This window comes from Gopherus evgoodei, chromosome 7 (assembly GCF_007399415.2).
Source record: "Gopherus evgoodei ecotype Sinaloan lineage chromosome 7, rGopEvg1_v1.p, whole genome shotgun sequence".
Classification (NCBI taxonomy): domain Eukaryota; kingdom Metazoa; phylum Chordata; order Testudines; family Testudinidae; genus Gopherus; species Gopherus evgoodei.
Genome location: NC_044328.1, coordinates 99958808 through 99979965, shown reverse-complemented (window position 1 = coordinate 99979965; position 21158 = coordinate 99958808). Strand labels below are relative to the sequence as shown.

At 57.2% G+C, this 21158-nt stretch overlaps 1 protein-coding gene across 4 annotated transcripts in view; it reads left to right on the top strand.

Annotated features, from left to right (window-relative positions):
* MACROD1 (mono-ADP ribosylhydrolase 1) overlaps nucleotides 1-20826 on the top strand; it is a 208039-nt gene extending 187213 nt beyond the window's left edge. For 2 of the 4 annotated variants that reach the window (XM_030568275.1, XM_030568273.1), the window contains 6 exons: nucleotides 8124-8240; nucleotides 16140-16261; nucleotides 16612-16642; nucleotides 16737-16810; nucleotides 17326-17407; nucleotides 20624-20826. In XM_030568275.1, coding sequence (XP_030424135.1) covers nucleotides 8124-8240; nucleotides 16140-16261; nucleotides 16612-16642; nucleotides 16737-16810; nucleotides 17326-17407; nucleotides 20624-20655 — 458 coding nt within the window. In that variant the 3' untranslated portion in view covers nucleotides 20656-20826. Of the gene's footprint in view, nucleotides 1-8123; nucleotides 8241-16139; nucleotides 16262-16611; nucleotides 16643-16736; nucleotides 16811-17325; nucleotides 17408-20041; nucleotides 20078-20623 lie in introns of all 4 variants that reach the window. The other 2 variants (XM_030568274.1, XM_030568276.1) reach the window with 2 other exon arrangements.
* The last annotated feature ends 332 nt before the right edge of the window (nucleotides 20827-21158 follow it).

Below are 21158 nucleotides of genomic sequence, written 5' to 3'. Positions count from 1 at the left end.
AAACAACCTTTTCCCCCTGATTTTCAGCCACATTCTACATCTCAAATGTTCAGAGTTTTGGTTGAAAAACCAAAAATAAACTTCTGAAACATTTATTATTATATCTCTGTTTATCTCATCTAGTATCTGTATCACCATCGCGCCCAGGAGCCCCTGCCATACACCAGGGCCCCATCACACTAGGTTCTGTATAGGCAAAAACCAGAGAGCCCCAGCCCCAAGTTGCTTCCAATCTGAGCATGACATAAGAACATAAGAAGGGCCATACTGGGTCAGACCAAAGATCCATCTAGCCCAGTATCCTGTCTTCCAACAATGGCCAATGGCAGGTGCCCCAGAGGGAATGAACAGATAGGTTATCATCAAGTGATCCATCCCCTGTCACCCAATCCCAGCTTCTGGCAAACAGAGGTTAGGGACACCAGACAAGAGACAACATCTGGATACAGGTGGAAGCAAAAGGAAACAATAAGACTAGATCTGGTTGAAATATTTCTGACAGAACATATTTTTCTTCTGAAAAAGCCAAACTATTAATTATGTCAAAATTGTCAGTGGAAAAATGTGTGCTTTGCTTTCACTTGCTCATTTTGCTTATCATTCTATTGTACATGTAACCTTGGACAGTTTTCCTGGAATGTCATTGCACGTTACATTTCCATGTTCGTGTTCTGACCCAGGAAAAAGCGCAGAACTTCCCACAGTTCTGAGTTCCGTCCGGCTCCAAATGAGACAAGGGTTTTAATTTGGGACAAAAAATCGCCCTGGAAATGGTGGAGGAAAATAGAATATTGTATCCCATTGTTATTGACACACATGAACTTTGCATACAAGTATAACATCTTATTCCTAGCCCTGTATTGGGTTGCAGTCGTGGCCGCGATTTGCTGCTCCAGGCCAATGGGGGCTGCGGGAAGTGGCGCAGGCTGAAGGGTGTGCTGGCTGCCCTTCCCGCAGCCCCCGTTGGCCTGGAGCAGTGAACAACGGCCAGTGGGAGCCGCGACCAGCCAAACCTCTGGACATGGCAGGTAACAAACCGGTCCGGCCCGTCAGGGGCTTTCCCTGAGCAAGCGGCGAACCGGCTTTGAGAACCACTGGATTAGAGTGTGGAGGAGGGGCTGGGAATCAAGATTTCTCCTGGGTTCTATTTCCAGCTTTTAGAGAGGAGTGGGGTGTAATGTTCAGAGCAGGGGGGCTGGGAGCCAGAACTCCTGGGTTCTATACCTGCCCCATAGAAGGAAGTGTGGAGTAATGGTTACAGTAGGAACCTGCAACACGGTCATCAGAACTGACTCAGAGGGGAGGGCGCCCCCTGCTGAGCCCCCTACTCAGCAGCACAGTGCCCCCCTAGCATTGTACTCCATCAATGAGTTCCAAGCAGAGAGCGCCCCCTGCTGAGCCCCACAGCACAGAGCTTTTGAAAATCAGGATGCTTATTTTTAGAGCCAGAAAATACAATTTGGAGGAGCCTATATTTAGGTCTCGCCCCCAGCTCCGAAAATTGGGACGTGTGACATGGAGACAGGGATCACTGTCTCTTTGCCTTAAAGCCCAGCTCCCCTCCCCGAATCCACGGGCTCTCCAAGGACCCACGGTCCCAGCTTCTAGATGCTTCCAGCTTGCTGAGCCAGCACTGATTCTGCTTTGCATCACGAGTCTTTCACGCTCTCTGCCTTTTATAGCCCATCTCGGACTCCCACCCCCCTGCCCCTTCTCTGCACATCCACAGTATTCACCTGCATCCCTCGCCTTGGAGTCAAAAAACAACAGCCCATGTAGAGCAAGTCCCTGGCATGGCTTCCCTCTTGGAAATGGCATCCCCTGAGCAAAGGACTAGAGAAGGGAAACCCCACTGGAGAGATGCCATGGCATGAAGGGTATCTGCCCACAGGCAGCAGGGCTGGCAGGGTGAGCAGAGACTATCCAAGTATGCCAGGCCTCCAGTCGGTGTAAATTGGCCATAGCTCCATTGGCATCAATGGGCCAGATCCTCAGCCAGTGTAAATTGGCCATAGCTCCATTGGCATCAATGGGCCAGATCCTCAGCCAGTGTAAATTGGCCATAGCTCCGTTGGTGTCAATGGGCCAGATCCTCAGCTGGTGTAAATTGGTCATAGCTCCTTTGGTGTCAATGAGCCAGATCTCCAGCCCGTGTAAATTGGCCATAGCTCCATTGGTATCAACGGGCCAGATCCCTAACCGGTGTATATTGGCCATAGCTCCTTTGGTGTCAATGGGGCAGATCCCCAGCTGGTGTAAATTGGCTCCACTGACATCCATGGACTGGGCCCTTTCCATCAGCCGGGGATCTGCCCCTAAATAATCAGCCGTTCTAGCCCAGTGGGGGGCAGGATCTGGTCCAGGTCTTTCCATGCTGAACAGTGCAAGATAAGGAATCACAGGGAGGCGGTCAGGGGGCTCAGAAAGGAAATATAGGACTCCTGGGAGGGGAATGAGGTCTGTTGGTTAGAGCCGCGGTGGGAGGCAGGGCTCCTGGGTTCCATTCCTGCCTCTGGGAAAGGAGTGGGGTCCGTTGGTTAGAGCAGGGATGGGAGGCAGGACTCCTGGGTTCCATTCCTGCCTCTGGGAAAGGAGTGGGGTCCGTTGGTTAGAGCAGGGATGGGAGGCAGGACTCCTGGGTTCCATTCCAGTCACCAAGAGGGGAGTGGGGTGCAGTGAGCGAGAGCAGGGGTGGGTTTGTACAGTCTGTGTTTCTGAGGTGCTGGCCATGGGCCGGGGGGATCTGTCCCTCCCTGGCACATCCTGTAATGCTGCACAGTTACGTGCCTGGCTCCCGGTTGCCCGGACCCCAGCCGCAGGGAGGGAGGAAGGGAGGGAGCCGTAATTGTCTGTGATGAGATTGCAACGAGAATAATCCCTCGCTGACAGATGGCTCCGGGGTCCATTCCCTTATGTAAGGGATAAAGGGGGAAGTGGATTACTGGCGCTATCCCATTGCGCTACCCTTCAGATGGGATTAGGGTCTTCATTATACAGACCAGGCTGCCTAATCAGCCGCTCCCTGGCTGAGCCGTGGGTGGATGGCTGCTCTACAGGGTGCGGGGCGGTGGGGCGAAGGGGGAGCCGTTCCCAGGGGGATTCTAATGGACTGTGCCTTGACCCCAGTGGACCTGTGTGCAACCATGCCACAGCCTGGTCAGTCATCCCTGCACTGGCCATCTAGAAGGGAGTGGGATCTACTGGTTAGAGCAGGGGGGCTGAGCATCAGAACTACTGGGTTCTGTCCCCAGCTGCAGAAGGGCACGGGGTCTGGTGGATGAGAACAGGGGCAGCTGGGAGTCATCATTTCTGGGTTTTGTTCCTGGCTCTGGAATGGTAATAGGGTCTAGTGACGATAACATGGGACTGAGACACTGGGATCAGTATTGATTCCCATAGTACAGTGCCCCCTACTGAGCCCCGACTCTGCTCCCTGCAGCTCAGTGTCCCCTAGCACTGCACATGGGCACTGGGGTCTGCACTCACTGTGGCGGGGGAAGCACGTCCTACTGAGCCCCACTCTGTGAATCCTAGTTATCCCATGGGGCTCCCTGCTGACCCTCTCAGCTCCTCAGAATCTGCAGGGCTGGGATATTGCCTGTACCAGGCGGGGAAGGGAGGGTGGGTGTTTTAACAGGAGGGTGCTACAGACCCCTTGTGGGTTTGCAAATCAGAGCCAAGAGGCCACCTCCCACCCCAGTGGCTCTGTCTGTGTGTCTGTCTCCATCAGACGCATCATCCACTCCCCAAACAGAGAGCACCTGTGTGGTTGTTTATTTCATGATCTCACGTGCACACACACACACACACACACATACTCTGCCCTTTCCCAGGCACCGCTCTCCTTTCCGCAGCTGTCATTTCCAATCGCCATCTGGGGACCCATTCCAGCAGGCTCAGCGGGAGGGAGTGGGGGAGGCAAACTGGGGAGCAATGGGAAAATTGCTCACACTAACAAGGCGCATGTCAGGGAGGAGGGCAGTGGGATCCAGTGGTTAGAGCTGTGGGATTGGGAGTAAGGCTCCAAGGTTCTACCCCCAGTTCTGGGAGGGGAGAGGGGCCTAGTGGGTTAGAGCGGCCCAGAGTCAGGACTCCTGGGGTCCGTCCCCAACTCTGGGCTGTTTGCAGCATGGGCAGGCAAGTACCTCTCCCTAAGGTACTTGGAGGGGGCCATTCATCCTTTAGGGTGCTTGAGTTCTGCTGTGCTAGATCCCCACACCTGCCCTGGGGACTTGCCCCCCTCCCATCTCACTGCAGTAATTGCGTCCCGCAGGGATCTCTGTACAACCCACCCCAGGCTCCACCTCAGAGGTGGCTGCATCTCAGTGGCAGGTGCAGAGTCCTAGGTGCAGTATATTTTTGCAGGATTGTAGCCCCTAGTTTGCAATGCATGCTGGGGATTTACACACACACACACACACACACACACACACACACACACACACACACACACACACAGGAGTGTGCCATGCAATTGCTCTGACCCGTGCTCATTCCTGGCACGAGGGCTCCCCTGGCATCCTGCCGCCTTGACTTGGTTCCTGCCAGAAGCTCTGGCTTCGCAGGGGCATGAAGGCTTTAGCTGAGATCTGTGCAGCCTCGGGGCTAGGGCAGGAAAGGTAACCCCCAATCCACAAGCCCACGCCGCCCCCTCACGCACCCACACAAAATGGCACAACATTTTATCTTCTCCTTGGCTAGAGTGAGCTACCTATGGATCTGTGCAGGGGGCTTGTCCCCAGGGCAGGCAGAGGGGGATGGGCTGGCTGGGGGAAATGAGACATGGAGTCTCTCCCCTCTTAGGGTCCCTAGCTCTGATCCAGCCCTAGGGCAGAGGACTGGCTGGCTGGGGAGGGGAGCTAAGTTTGGTAAGTCAGGCCATATCCCAGCAGAGAGATGGATGAGTGGGAGGGTCCCTGTAGGATGGGTTGGGAGACCTTGGGGGGAGGGGAGCTCTCCTCAGACTCCTGCTCTCGGGGTTTATGAATCCAGCAGCAAATAACCTCGGGCAGGGACGGGGGATTCAAAGCTCCACAGTGCAGAGTGGAAATGATGGGCGCCTCCCCCGCGGCCAGAAACTTCCAAAAATAGCCCCTCCATGTGCAGCCTGCCACAGGCACCCAGCCCCCCCACTGTCCCTCCCAACCCAGCCGGCACGCATCTCCTCCCCACTGTCCCTCCCAACCCTGCTGGTACCCATCTCCCCCCCCCACTGTCCCTCCCAACCCAGCTAGCACCCATCTCCCCCCCACTGTCCCTCCCAACCCAGCCGGCACCCATCTCCTCCCCATTGTCCCTCCCAACCCTGCTGGTACCCATCTCCCCACCCCCACTGTCCCTCCCAACCCTGCTGGTATCCATCTCCCCACCCCCACTGTCCCTCCCAACCCAGCCGGCACCCATCTCCCCCCCACTGTCCCTCCCAACCCAGCCGGCACCCATCTTCCCCCCACTGTCCCTCCCAATCCAGCCAGCACTCATCTCCCTCCATCCCTCCCAACCCAGCCAGCACCCATCTCCCCCCCACACTGTCCCTCTCAGCCCAGCTAGCACCCATCTCCCCCACACTGTCCCTCCCAACCTAACCAGCACCCATCTCCCCCCCGTCTCTCCCAACCCAACCAGAACCCATCTCCCCCCATCCCTCCCAACCCAGCCAGCACCCATCTCCCCCCCACTGTCTCTCCCAACCCAGCCAGCACCCATCTCCCCCCCACAATGTCCCTCCTAACCCAGCCAGCACCCATCTCCCCCTCCACTGTCCCTCCCAACCCAGCCAGCACCCATCTCCCCCCCACGCCCCTCCCAACCCAACCAGCACTCATCTCCCCCTCCACTGTCCCTCCCAACACAGCCAGCACCCATCTCACCCCCCACACTGTCCCTCCCAACCCTGCCAGCACCCATCTCCCCCCTACTGTCCCAGCCCAGGCAGCACCCATCTCTCCCCCCACTGTCCCTCCCAACCCTGCCAGCATCCATCTCTCCCCCCCACTGTCCCTCCCAACTCTGCTGGCACCCAGTCCCCCCACCCCTATCCCCCACTGTCCCTCCCACACCCATCCCTCACTGTCTACCAACCCTGATGGCACCCCCTGCTCCCATTCCCTCCTGCCTCCCCATCCTCCCAACCCAGCCAGCACCCAATCCCCCTCCTCCACTGTCCCCCTACCCTGCCAGCACTCCATCCCCATCCCCCACCATCCGCACAACCCTGCTGGCATCCAACCCCCTGCCCACCCCCCCGCCACATCACTCACTGGCCACCCCGACCCCACCAGCACCCAACCCCCATGTCCCACTGGTGTCCCTGTCCCTTCCAGCCCCCAGTTTCTGCCCCTCTCATTCCTTCCTGCACCTCATCCCTCACTGTTCCTCCTACTGGCACCCACCCCCCTGTCCCTGCCAGCTCCCCACTGCTGCCCATCCCCCGCTGAATCCCCCTGCCAGCATCACCTGCCCTCCATCTCCCATCCAATCTCACATCCCCCTATTTCCCACTGCCCCCCCATCACCCAGTCCCTGCTGGCACCAAAACCCATCCCCTACTCAACTCCCTTCCTCCTGCCCCCCCCAGCTTCTTCCATCTCCCTTCTATCCCCCATGTGCCCCCACTGTGCACTGTCACTAGACCCCACTCCCACCCCCTCCCCTGACACTACCCTAGATGCACACACCCAGGGAGCTGTCAGTGCACCTAGCCGTCCTGCTCTGTGCCCTGTTCCAGCACGGGCTGCAATCCAGCCCAATTCCCCTCTGTCCCCCACCAGGCCCGGCAGGTGAAATATTGCTTTATGGATCACAGGACGGACAGGCAACGAGCTAATAATGGAGACACCCAATCAATGTGTCACTGTAATGAACTCGGTGCTGACTACACCCTCCCACCCGCCTGCCTGGGCACCCCCTCCACCCCACTGAGAGAGGGGATCTAATGGTTAGAGAAGGGGGGTAGGCAGTCAGGACCCCAGGGATCTATGTTTGGCTCTGGGAGGGTAGGGGAGTGGGAACTGGGACACCTGGGTTCTATCCCAGGTCTGTGAGGGGAGTGGTGACTAGTGGTTAGATCAGCTGCAGTGACTGACACATGGACAACACCTCCATTGCCTGCTAATCCCCAGATCAGTGTGTAAATCCCTCTCGCTCAGTGAATCTGGAAAGGGGGAATTGTTTTCAAAAAATAATGATAATCTGCTTCGGCTTATTTTTATAATCCATCCACCTACCCCTCCCTGAGGGGAGAATGGGACTGGGACAGGATTCATTAGCTCTAATGTATTGAGATCTGTAATAGGATTGGAGGCCTGAAGGGGGATGGCCAACCGGGTTACGGTCTCTATCCCCTAGCAGCCCCCAGCTGTGGCGGGATGTGGGTGCTTGTGTGCATTCAAACAGCCAGTGCTATGCGGGTTGGGGGTGCCAGTAGGTTTATCCTCTAGCAGAAGGATGGTAGCCCAGGTCCCTGGACTATCCCTGTTAAACAAAGAATTTAGTCTCTGGCTTCTTTGTGGCAGGACAGCAAAGGGAGATGTGTATCTAGTGGGCTGGAAATCAGGGTTCTGTTCCCAGATCTGGGTGGGGAGTGGGGTCTAGTGGTTAGAGCAGGAGGGCTGGGAGCTAGAATTCCTTGGTTATGTTCCCACCTCTGCCACTAATCTCCTAGGGCAAGTCCCTTCCCCCTCAGTGCCTGTTTCCCTCTCCCACCCTTTGTCCACTTAGATTGTGAGGGCCCAGGGGCAGGGACCATCTCTCCCTGTGTCTGCAGCACCCCCGACAGGGCCCTGACCTCAGTGGGTGGCCTCTCAATGCTCCTACAATATCTGTAAGGACCCCCATCACCTTCCAGGGATCATCAGCTGGGATTTCGAGCTTCAGCCCCGAAATTTAGGCTACGGCTATGATGTTGGTAGCAGTAACAGGGCAGTTAACCATTTATGTTGACCGCCCCCCAGTGGCAGCACGCAGTACTGCACTCTGCAGGGCTGCGGCAGCTCCAGAAGTCCCCAGTGGCAGTAGGCGGAACTGCACCCTGCCATGCCCAGCGGTGACATTACTGGTGGGACCGTGCCCCTACGGTATTGCTTGATGCCAGGATAACGTTTTGCCTCCTCTCTGCCTTGCAGTGGACGGGTGCATTCACCGGGCTGCTGGGGAGCTGCTCAAAGAGGAATGCCGATCCCTGAACGGGTGTGAGACAGGAAAAGCCAAGCTCAGCTGTGGATACCGGCTCCCAGCCAAATGTGAGTGTCACCGGCTGGGGGTCTTGTCTGGAGCATCCGTTGGGTCCAGCAGGCCAGGCTGTTGTGCCATGGCTTGGTGGTGCCGAGGCCATGCCCACTGCTGCTTCGTGCAGCGCACAGGACGTCACAGGCTCCCCAGGGAATCAGGTCCACAAGGGGTGGCCTGTTGAAGAGAAAGCCTGGCCCACTGGGTAGAGGAATAGCCAGAGGCTTAGGAGAGACAGGTTCAAATCCCTGCTCGGCCCTAGGCTTCCTGTGGAACCCTGGACAATTCATCGTGCCTCAGTTTCCCATCTGTATAACAGGAATAACAGCACTGCCCGGCCTCACACATTACAGTGTGTGTGTGGAGGGGGTGGGGAATTGAGGAGACTTGTGTCTCAATTGCTCTGATACTCTGGTTTAGGTACCTGGCACAGAGAGATCTGGGTCTCTGACTCTGTGCAGTCACTGGACATACTGGTGTAAACACTCCTGGGTAGCACTTTGCCCAGTACAAGTGTGGCAGGAGAAGCAAGGCGCAGATGCCCGGAGCTGGGCAGAGTGTGTTTGTGTGAATTCAGCAGGAGACCTGAGTCCCAGTGAGTTGCTTATATAGCCTGTGTAACAGATACGCCTCCGCTCCTGCCAACTTCCCTACATGTACATACACACATGGGTCCATGTACACCCTGCCTGCACATACACCCACTCCTGTTTGCATGTCCACACCTGCACAACACACAATCCCAGAGGTGCGTGCACAGGCTGTCAACACACACAGACATGCACACCCACCCCTGAGTTTCATCACCTGCATGCCAGCAGAAGCACATGTGGAAAACAAGCTGCGTCTGGGGTTTTGCATCATTGGGCCCCAGAGAGATGTGGCACAAACAGCCCCACACTGCCTGGTGCCATCGCTCAGTAGGGGGAGCTGGGCTAGCTGGGGGCCCGGCTGGAAGGGGCTGGCCGGGAGAATCCCAGCTCTGAATGGGAGCGGAGCACTGGGAAATCCGACTGTGGGTGATTGGGTGTGGATGGGAGGGGGTCCTGGCATGTGTGTATAAAATGGGGTTGTGTGTAAAGCTGGGTTAGGTTGGCTGTGTGGGTGGATCTGTCAGACTGTGGACTTTGGGAGTGTCAGGTTGTGGAGTTGGGGTGGGTGCAAGAAGTAGTGTGATCCTCCCCCTGTGTTTCAGAGCCAGCCCCATGGGGATGCACTGCAGTGGCCCAGCTAGCTGCTCTGCTGTGCTTATCAAGGAAAGGCGGGGCCACATCCATATGCCCAGCCAGGCCCTTGGGTCAGGAGGCCTGCAAGGCAGACCATGTCTGGGGGCTGCTCTAACCACCAGGCCCCACTCTCTTCCAGGAGTCTAGCTCCCAGCCCCCTGCTCCAACCACTGGACTCCATTCCCTTCCCAGAGCTGAGCATGACCCCAAGAGTCCTGGCTCCCTGTTCTAAAGCCCTTCCTGTCATTCTTTGTGAATTTGCTGCCTTCCAGTGACATCTTGTGGCAAGTAGTTCCACAGCTTATTGTGTGTGTGACTGCATAAAAAGCAATGCGTGTGTGACTGTGTGTAAAGCAGTATGTATGTGTGTAAAGCAGTGTGCACCTCAAGTGTGTCAGTGTGTATGGAAAGCAGTACTTCTGCATGTGTAAAACTATGTGTGTGTGTGTAAAGTAGGCGTGGGCAGGGTTTCTCAGTGTCACCCCTGTGCTGTACCCCTGGGGGTCTGTCCTTCACTGCCATCAGAGAACCTTGGATTGAGGAGACCCCAGGTAGCTGGTGACTCCCCACCCCTAAGCTGTGCATTCCCTACCCCGCAGAGCAGAGGCACAGAGAGCTGAGGTCCCCCCCATGATCTGGCTGGAAGGGAGGGGGCAGGAATGAGATCTGCCAGGGAAGCGGGGGTTGTTCTCAACTCGTCCCCCCACGTCTCACCAGCTGTATCGTGGAATGACGTGGGACTGACACCTGGGAGAGGGGGCCATGCACAGCATCATGCTCTCTGCCCGGGGGGCTCCCCAGCAGGGCATTGCAATGTGGGGCAAAGTGGGGGGCTGCAACCTCACTGGGTTATTGCAAATGGCTGGAGTCTTTGTGCTGAGCCCAGCTCAGAGGGTGGGGCACTGGACTGGGAGTCAGGATGCCTGGGTTCTATTGCCATCAAGTCCCTACCCTTCTGTGCAACTCTGTTTTCCCACCCAGTCCCTGTGTATTTAGATTGTAAGCTCTTCTGGTTAAGGACTGTTGACTGAGATCAGGGCTCCATTGTGCCAGGTGCTGCACAGACCCCGACTGAGATCAGGGCCCCATTGTGCCAGGTGCGGCACAGACTCCAACCGAGATCAGGGCCCCATTGTGCCAGGCGCTGCCCAGACCCTGACTGAGATCAGGGCCCCAGTGTGCCAGGCGCTACACAGACCGTGACTGAGATCAGGGCCCTATTGTGCCAGGCACTGCACACTCCACGACCGAGATGTTACACACACTGTGATATCATACACACTCCTTTCCATCCTGCCCTCTCACAGACACGCACACTGGGTGCAGGAAGGTCTTAGCCGATGCTGATCTGCAAGGCCCATTGGGACAGGCAGTGAGGGAAGGAGATGCCCCCCTGCTGTTCCCTGCAGCCCAGCTCCTCCCAACACCATCCTGGGGCAGAGGAGCCAGTGCTGACAATGAGGGGGCAGAGTGCCTCCTGCTGAACCCCACCTTGGCCCTGCTGCTCCTTACAGCCCCCCACTCAGCACCACCTGCAGTGCTGGGGAGATCTGTCATGCAGGCCCTTGGCTGCTGGCCATGCATGTTATCAGTAACATCCCAGAGGGGAGGGGGAGTGAACAGCACTCTATTTATCAGGCTAATATTATAGACAAGAACAGTAAATACAAAGTGCTATCGACCAGGCTGTCAGGGAGAGGCATGATGTGTGGGGCAGGCAGCGATACTCTGTGCAAATGGCGGGGCAGGGGAGTGGTAGGGTTGTGATCACACACACACTGATCTCACACACACTGATACACACACACTGATCTCACACACATTGACCTCACACAGTGATCTCACATACACTGATCTCACACTCACACACTGATCTCACACACACTGATCTTACACACTGATCTCACACACGGATCTCACACACACTGATCTCAACTCACACACACTGATCTCACACACATTGATCTTACACAAACTGATCTCACAAACACACTTATCTCAGACACACTGATCTTGACTCACACTGATCCCACACACATTGATCTTACATAAACTGATCTCACACTCAGACACTGATCTCAGACTGGTGGTTCGGTTAAATCCAGAGAGCTGGATAATGGATGCTCAGCTCTACGGGGTTCTACTATATACCAATAAAAATTGTATTCTATTGATACCTGTAGATATTGTGGCAGGGGAACTAAAGTTCTGTGTTGAATTTTAATCATGGAAAACCAAAGATTTCTATGGTTTTTTATCAGAGAATTTTGGCTTTTTTATCGTGGAAAACTAGGATCCCTGATGATCACACATGCCAATCTCACACACTCATCATGCACACATGGAGATCATATGCACTGATTTCACACACAAGCACACACTGATCTCACCCTCTGATCACGCACACTGCTATTACACACATACACATTGATCACACACATGTTGATTACATACACCTGCTGATCTCCCATGCACACACATTGATCTCTCTCACACACTGATCTAACACACATACTGATCTCTCTCCCTCTCTTTTACACACACACAAACACATACACTGGTCTCACACAGATACATTGATAATACACTCTGATCTCACACCCACACAGATCTCTCTCTCTCTCTCTCTCTCTCTCTCTCTCTCTCTCACACACACACACACACACACACACACACACACACACTCTGCAAACCAGCTCCTTGAGGGAGTCCCCAGCCCAGAGCTTGGCAGGGGATGGGTGAGTGGGTGAGTGGGGGAGGGGATGGATTGAGCCAGGGGATATGGCAGGGAGAAGGGACAGGCAGACATGGAGGGGAGGGGTGGGTGCATCCAGAATCAACCGAGAGCAAAAGCTAATACGATGCACAAATAACATGATGGGGCCAGTAAATAACTGGGGCAGAGACAGACCCCCCACACACACCCTGCCGGAGGGGATAGGGTAGGTTCCTGAACCCCCCATGGCCCTGCACCCCCTGTGCTCTATGCAGTGCCTCCCTGTGTCCCCTGCATGACCACTATGTGCCTCTGCGCCTCCTGCACCCCCTGTTCCCCCTGCACTGCCCCTGTGCACCCTCTGCACCCCCTGTGTCCCCTCCACTACCACTTTGTATCCCCTGCACTGCCACTCTGTGTCTTCTGCACCCCCTGTACTCCCTGCACTGCCCCTCTGTACCCCCTGTGTCCCTTCCACTACCACCCTGTATCCCCTGCACTGCCCCTCTGTGCCCCCTCTGCCCTCTTGGCTCTTCCACCTCTGCAGTGTCACAGGGGTCCCCCTATGGCACCATCCTGGCACACTTCACTCCCCGCCTGGTCCATCCCTCACATTAGGAAGGGAGTGGGGTCTAGTGGTTAGAGCTCCTGTCAGTACATCACCTTCCCCAACGAAGCTGGGGGGTTGGTTCCCCTCCCTCCCTGGCCTTTGTCCCCTGCACATGCCCCTCTCAGCCATGTCTTCCCCTTGGAGCCTTGGAAAGGACCCCTCCTGCCAAGCCTCCCCGTCTCCCTGCTGGGACTGAGTGTCCCACACTGCTCAGCTCTCCCTGTGGCTGGCGCCTGGGAGCCCGTTCTCTGTGCCCGTAGGGCTGGGGGGTTCCTAGAGTCCCCAGTGCCAGGGACAGAGACCTGGCCTCATCCCATCCCCACCCCCTGCAGTGCTGCCCTCAGAGCTGGTGCCTGCTCTGTGCTGCAGGGGCGTTGTGCCCTCCCAGAGCTGGCAGCAGCCTCACAGCACAAGGGGGTGCTGTGCTACAGGTAGTGGGCTGGGGGGCTCAGCAGGGGGCTGGATCCCAGGAGAAACAGCTGCCACTCCCCCCCTCCAAACCTCACTCCCTTACCTGACAGCATGTCTGCTCCTGCTGCCAGATCTGTGCCTCAGGGGGATTTAGGGAGCCGCCATTAAAACACAGCAGCATGCTCTCAAAAGACCCTGCAATAACAAAGCAGCTGAGCCTCAGAGTTCCCAATACACCCTGCTACACTGGGGCCCTGATCTCAGTCAGGGTCTGGGCAGTGCCCGGCCCAACAGGGCCCCACTCACACTGGAACAACTGGCATTTACACAAGCAGCAGGACTGGGCCCCTCAGCCCCTGCCCCAGGGACACAGCAGGACAACAGCAGCCAGGCAATCTGGGCTGAATAGAGCCAGCACCTCCCTCGATGGTATGAGTCACTGCCAGAGCCGACAGACTGCTGGAGGGGTGGGGTTGTTAGAAGCCAGGAATCCTGGGTTCAGGCTCTGGCTCTGGGAGGGAAGTGGAGTCTAGCAGTTAGAATTGCAGGGGCCAGGAGTCCTAGTTTTGTCCCAGCATGAGGAGGGGCACAGGCTGTTTTGCAGCTGGGCGGGTATCAGGGCCCAAGCTGGAGCAAACCCTTCTGGAGCTGAAGGACAAGCAGCCGCTGATTGATGGGGCATGAAGTACGGCTCAGATCTTGGGCTGACAGCTCCTCTGTCAGTGACATGACCTTGGAGGACGACTCTGACTGGGGGGCATGCCTGTGGGTTAGAGTGTGGGGACCTGGGAGCCAGGACGCCTGGGTTCTGTGCCTGGCTCCAGGTGGAGGGTGGGATCGAGTGGGTCAGAGCAGGAGGCTGGGATTCAGGACTCCTGAGTTCCACCCAGATTGGGCAAAGGTTAGGAAGGGCTCTGCATCCCATGCTGCCCACAAGAGAGCAGAGCCAGGCCTAGGGGTGGGCAGCAGCTGGGGAAGGGACAGGGTGCACTGGGGATCTTGTCAAGACATTTCCAGACCCGGGTTTAAGATCAAACCAGTCCCAGGGCCAGGTGGGCGCAGTGCATGGGGAGAAATGACAGCTCTGACATTTGCTGGGCTCTGGCTCAGCGCTCACTGCATGTGTGTGTCAGGAATATGAAATAGATGGGGTGGTCCCCAGTCCCCTGCAGCTCCCACCTCCCATGCCCCAGCTTCAAATCCAACCTCATCACTCATGTAATGAGCTGCCAGGTCTCTGTTGTCAGCATTGCAGTTCAGTTCAATTCGTAGTCAATGGTCAGAGTTAAGGGGCACTGGCAGAGCTGCGGGGGGGCGCTCTCTGTTCATGACTGGGTGACCTTGCGGGGGGGGGGGGAAGGTGGCCAGGCTGTGGCTAAGATACCCCCCTACGCAGAGTTGGCAAGGCTGATCCTTGATCCTCAGCGTTCTGTGAAACATGTGTGAATGTCCCACACCCCATCCCGGCCCCGAATAGTGTCCACCATCCTTGTCTGCCATGGAAATGAGCAAAGAGAGCATGATGGGAGGGGGATCTCCCAGTGGGGGCTCATTAATATCCATCCCTGTCCAGGGACCGCTGGATGAACAGACGGACGCAGCAGCAGGAGGGATGCCCGGGGGCCAAGCAGCCTGGTGGCATTGCCCACAGCGAGCAGGAGGGGGGGGGGCAGAACTGAGCAGAGGATTTGCTGCTGGTTCCAAAAAGTCGGGGGCGGGAATTGTTTTGGGTTGAACCGAAAATGAAACTGGGGGGAAGTTTTGGCCAATGAGGAACTTAGGGACGGACTCGATGTTTGTTCTCTGCAGAGGCTCAGAAGGGACCAGCCGTTGCCAAGGACCCAGGCCAAGCAGTCCTGGTTCTCAGGGCATCAGTTACTAACTCCACGGCCTGATCCGGGGCTCAGTAGGAGGTGTTTTCCCCTCGCTCTCAGTGTGGCAGTAGGGGGCGCTGTGCTGTGCTGCAGGGCTCCATAAGGGGTGCTCTCCCCTCACTGTCAGTTCGGCACTAGGGGGCGCTGTGCTGCAGGGCTCAGTAGGGGGTGTTCTCCCCTCGCAGTCAACGTGACGCTAGGGGGCGCTGTGCTGCAGGGCGGGGCTCAGTAGGGGGTGCTCTCCCCTCGCTCTCAGTTTGGCACTAGGGAGCGCTGTGCTGCAGGGCTCAGTAGGGCGTGTTCTCCCCTCACAGTCAGTGTGGCACTAGGGGGCGCTGTGCTGTGGGGCGGGGCTCAGTAGGGGGTGCTCTCCCCTCGCTCTCAGTGCTGCACTAGGGGGCGCTGTGCTGTGCTGCAGGGCTCCATAGGGGGTGCTCTCCCCTTGCAGTCAGTGTGGCACTAGGGGGTGCTGTGCTGCGGGGTGGGGCTCAGTAGGGGGTGCTCTCCCCTTGCAGTCAGTGTGGCACTAGGGGGCGCTGTGCTGTGGGGCGGAGCTCAGTAGGGGGTGCTCTCCCCTTTCAGTCAGTGTGGCACTAGGGGACGCTGTGCTGCGGGGTGGGGCTCAGTAGGGGGTGCTCTCCCCTTGCAGTCAGTGTGGCACTAAGAGGCGCTGTGCTGCGGGGTGGGGCTCAGTAGGGGGTGCTCTCCCCTTGCAGTCAGTGTGGCACTAGGGGACGCTGTGCTGCGGGGTGGGGTTCAGTAGGGCGTGCTCTCCCCTCGCTCTCAGTGTGGCACTAGGGGGCGCTGTGCTGTGCTGCAGGGCTCCATAGGGGGTGCTCTCCCCTTGCAGTCAGTGTGGCACTAGGGGGCGCTGTGCTGCAGGGCTCAGTAGGGGGTGCTCTCCCCTCACAGTCAGTGTGGCGCTAGGGGACGCTGTGCTGCTGGGCAGGACTCAGTAGGGGGTGCTCTCCCTCCCAGTCAGTGCATGCCCCAGTCCGGCACTAGGGGGTGCTGTGCTGGGCTGCGGGGTGAGGGGGTCTCCCTAGCTCTCACCCCCCTGCCTTCCCCCTGTGCAGACGTCATTCACGCAGTGGGTCCCATTGCCCAGGGAGAGCCGAGCGCTGCCCAGGAAAAGGAGCTGGAGAACTGCTACAAGAACAGCCTGAAACTGGCCGTGGAGAACAAACTCCGCACCGTGGTGAGAGAGCCTGGGGGTGCACGAGGGAGGGGCTGGGGTTTGCTGGGGGTCACACACTTGGGGAGAAAGGAGGTTTATGCAAATGGGGAAGAGGTTGTGGAGGGCAGAGGGAGGTTTGGGAGGGGGCGTTGTATGGAGGGGTGCTAGAGGGACAGTGCTGTGGGGGGCAATGGGGAAGGGCAGTGGGGAAATGAGGGAAGTGTTGTGGAGGATGGTGCTGGCTGAGGGGGCGGGTGCTGGGGGAGCAGCGGTGTGGGATGGCAGTTGTGTGGGGGATGGGGTGCTGGGGATGGTGGGTGCTGGGAGGGTGGCAAGTGTCTCTCTCACCCACAGTCTGTCTCTCCTCCCAGGCCTTCCCTTGTCTCTCCACGGGCGTGTTCGGTGAGTATGGGGCTGGGCCGGGGACTTGAGCCCCTCTCCTGGGCTGGGGTCTCACTGCAGGTCCCAGCTCTGATCCCTGCTGCTCTGCCCCCAGGGTACCCCAGTGATGCCGCGGCCGAGGTCGTCCTGAGGACGCTGCGGGAGTGGCTGGAGGTGAACAAGGAGAAGGTGAGGGGAAGCGTGGGCGCCCCCTGCTGGGCACCTCACTGCCAATGGGAGCACAGGAGTGTGAACAGCGGGCGCACACGGGAATGTGTGCAGGATCATGGAGGTGCTGGGGGCACTGGGAATATGGGAGGTGAGTGTGTACATGGGTCTGTGAGAGCATGCACATAAGTTTGAATGGGATTGTGAGCATCACGTTGGTGTTTGTGAGCATGCACGTGGGTGTGAATGGGATTGTGAGCGTCATGTTGGTGTTTGTGAACATGCACATGGGTGACTGTGAATGTGCACGTGTGTGCACAATGGTGTTTGTGAGCGGACCTGTGGCTGTTTTCACACCATTGTGACCTGAGGGATGTGGCGTGGGGGTGATGATCAGGGGAGGAGTTGAGTCTTTTTAGGCCAGGTGCCCAGACCTGCAGCGCTCAGCTCTGCCAACCCTTGAGTCCTCTCCCCCACACCTCCAATGCTGGAGTCCCTCCCCACCACTGACCCACATCCCTGCTCACACCCGGCAGGTCGACCGGCTGGTGATCTGCGTCTTTCAGGAGAAGGATGAGGAGATTTACAAGGAGAAGCTGCCCTTCTACTTCCCCATCGGTACGCCACCCCCCAATCCCCACCCCTCTACCTGCCCATTAGTACGCCCCCTCAGACCCTCATTGGTTACGGCTCCCCTGACTTCCACCCCTCTACCTCCCCATTGGTATGCCCCCCGATCCCTCTCCCTCTACCTCCCCAGTTGGTACGCCCCCCCGACCTCCACCCCTCGGCTTCCTCATTAGTGTGGCCCCCTCAGACCCCAACCGCTCCACTTTCCCAATGGTATGGCGGCCCCAGATCCCCACCCCTCTACTTCCTCATTGGTATGGCTCCCCTGACCTCCACCCCTCTACCTCCCCATTGGTATGCCCCCCCAGGTCCCCACCCCGCTACCTCCCTGTTGGTATGGCTCCCCTGACCTCCACCCCTCTACCTCCCCATTGGTATGCCCCCCCAGACCCCACCCCTCTACCTCCCTGTTGGTATGGCTCCCCTGACCTTCACCCCTCTACTTCCCCATTGGTATGTCCCCCACAGACCCCCACCCCTCTACTTCCTCACTGGTACAGATCCCCTGACCTCCACCCCTCTAATTCCTCATTGGTACACCCCCACCCCAGACCTCCATCTCTCTACTTCCCCATTGGTGTGGCTCCCCCAGACATCCACCCCTCTGCTTCCTCATTGGTACAGTCCCCCAGAGCCCCATCCCTCTACTTCCCCATGGGTACACTTTTCCAAACTCTCATCTTACAACTTCCCCATTGGTACGGTCCCCAGGGATCCCCCCCTGCAGTTCTCCCTGCCCCTCCAGCACCTTCCTCCCCCTAGCCTCCAATCCATCAATTTCCCCATTGGTTCAGCCCCCATAACTCCCCACTCTGACCCCTAGGACTCTCCCCAGCCCGCCAATCCTCTAGTTCCCCATTGGTACAGCTCCCGATCCCCCATAGTCTCCCCCACTCTTCCCCCCAACCTCTCCTCACCAGTCTGTCAGGGCTCTCCTGTGACTCTCCTTATCCTGCAGGACCCTCTCAGCCAGCTTAAGAACATAAGAATGGCAATACTGGGTCAGACCAATGGTCCATCTAGCCCCATATCCTGTGACAGTTGCCAATGCCAGGTGCCCCAGAGGGAATGAACACAAGAGGGCAATTGATCGAGTGATCTATCCCTTGTCATCAAGTCCCAGCTTCTGGCAGTTGGAGGTTTAGGGACACCCAGAGCATGAGATAAATCCCTGACCATCTTGGCTAGTAGCCATTGATGGACCTGTCCTCAGTGAACTTATCCAGTTCCTTTTTGGATAAGATTTTTGGCATTCACAACATCCCCTGGGAATGAGTTCCACGGGCTGACTGTGCGTTGTGTGACGAAATACTGCCTTGGGTTTGTTTCAGACCTGCTGCCTGTTAATTTCATTGGGTGACCCTCTGGTCCTTGTGTTATGGGAAGGGGTAAATAACACTTCCTTACGCACTTTCTCCACACCAGTCATGATTTTATAGACCTCTATCATATCTCCCTTAGTTGTCTCTTTTCCAAGCTGAGCACTCCCAGTCTTTTCAGTCTCTCATATGGGAGTGGTTCCGTCCCCCTAATCATTTCTGTTGCCCTTCTCTGCACTTTCTCCAATTCTACTATAGCTTTTTTGAGACAGGGCAACCAGAGGTGCACACAGTATTCATGGTGTCGATGTACCATGGATTTATCTAGTGACATTATGATATTTTCTGTTTTATTATCTGTCCCTTTTCCAATGGGTCCTAACGTTCTGGTAGCATTTTTGAGCAGATCACTTCAGAGAACTAGCCACAATGACGCCAAGATCTCTCTTGAGTGCTAACAGCTAATTTAGACCCCATCATTTTTGTATAGTAGGATTATGTTTTCAATGTGTGTTACTTTGCATTTGTCAACATTGAATTTCATCTGCCATTTTGTTGCCCAGTCACGCAGTTTTGTGAGATCCCTTTGTAACTCTTAGTTCAGTCCAAAGCTGACAGCGACCTTGAGTAGTCTAGTATCATCTGAAGATTTTGCCATCTCACTGTTCACCCCCTTTTCCAAATCACTTATGAATACGTTGAACCACACTGGTTCCAGTACAGATCTTTGGGGGACCCTGCCACTCCCTGCTCTCCAATGTGAACACTGACCATTGATTCCTACCCTTTGTTCTCTGTCTTGTAACTAGTTATTGATCTGTGAGGGGACCTTCTCTCTTATCTCCTGACTGCTTACAACTGTTCCCCCTGAGCCCCTGCAACCAGGGACTCCTTCCCCTCTGGACCCCACCCCCCCAGCCTCCTGACCTGCCCCCACAGCTCCCCAACCCTTTCCCATCCTCCTGCCCCAAACCCTTCCCCATCCCCCTAGTGCTCGCCACCTCCCTCCCCACCAGCCCTGGGCCCCACCCCACAACTCATGCTTCTCCCCTTCCCATGGGAACATCCCCCTGCTGCCGCTTCCACCCATGCCTCCAGCCTAGGCTCTGCACCCTTCCCCATCCAGTACATGGAGGCCCTTCCCCTCCCCCTTGTCCTGCCCCACACAGATTTTGATGGACCCTGTGGACACCTAGGGAGGGTAGATGGGAGTGGTCTCTCCCCTTCCCCGCCCCCACTGGGCATTGGGTGTGTTTTGGGGGGGAATTCCCTGGATTAACCCTCCCCCTTCTCTTATTTCTAGCCTGATCCTGACCCCATCCCTCCCTCCTTGCGATGGGTAAGCCCAGCCCAGCACCGTGTGCAGTGGGGAGAACTCCCCTAACCCCAGACCCCCCACACTAACGCCGGAACCACATTATCTGGGCTAGCGGGGGGCACTGAGGGGCATCAGCAAAGCTGGATAAGAGGTGGGGCTGTGGGTCAGGACTGAGGGGTATTGGCAGAGCTGGGATAGCAGTGGGGGCCATGCATCGGGATGCAGGGGCACTGGCAGAGCTCGGATAGCAGGGGGCTGTGGGTCTGGACAGAGGGCCACCAGGGGAGCTGGGCTGGGATCCCAGGGCTGGCAAAGCAGGTGGCTGCGGGTTGGGATTGAGGGGTACCGGCTGAGCTGGGGGAGGGAGCCCAGGGCTGCGATTGGGGGTGGCTGCAGGTTGGGAATGAGGCAATGATCCCATGGCCACTGGGGGTTGAGTACCAAATGCTGCCTTCCTTCTGCGCCCCCTTCCCTGCCCCCCTCGCCGCCATGCACCTAGTCCTGGCCTGTTGCCCCCTGATGCTCCTGGATGCACAGATCTGACCGTGCATCTTTCTTCCCCCACAGACACCACCGAGCAACTGGCAGCCCAGACCTGAAAGACCCCCCCCCAAGAGATGCTGCCTGCCCCCTTCTCTGCTGATTGTCCCTCAACCCCCTACATTATTGCACCCGGGAGAGAAAAGACCCTCCCAACTTCAGCACCTTCACTTCCCACAGTGAGACCCTCCCTCGTTTCCCACCCAGCTAATAAAGTTATTTGCTTTGAATTATCGTGTTGCTGCTGCTTTCTGGGAGAGTCCCTGCCCCATGGCCCCTGGCTGGGAGCTTCCTCGGGGTGGGGAGGGGCCCGGGTACTGGATCCGAAGCTGGGAGACAGGCTGGGCCGTTCTGATGCTGTCCAGCAGGGGGCAGTAGGGGCAGACACAGAGCTGGGCTTGGTCCCTCCAGCAGGGGGCAGCAGGGACCGAGACAAACACAGCGTGGTGGGAGGGTTTGGGGTCTGGATAGTTCAGGAATTCAGGGGCACGTGCCACCCCTCAACTCTTCAGTAGGGATGTGCTGCACTCAGGACTCCTGGGGTCTATCCAGGGGGCTGCAC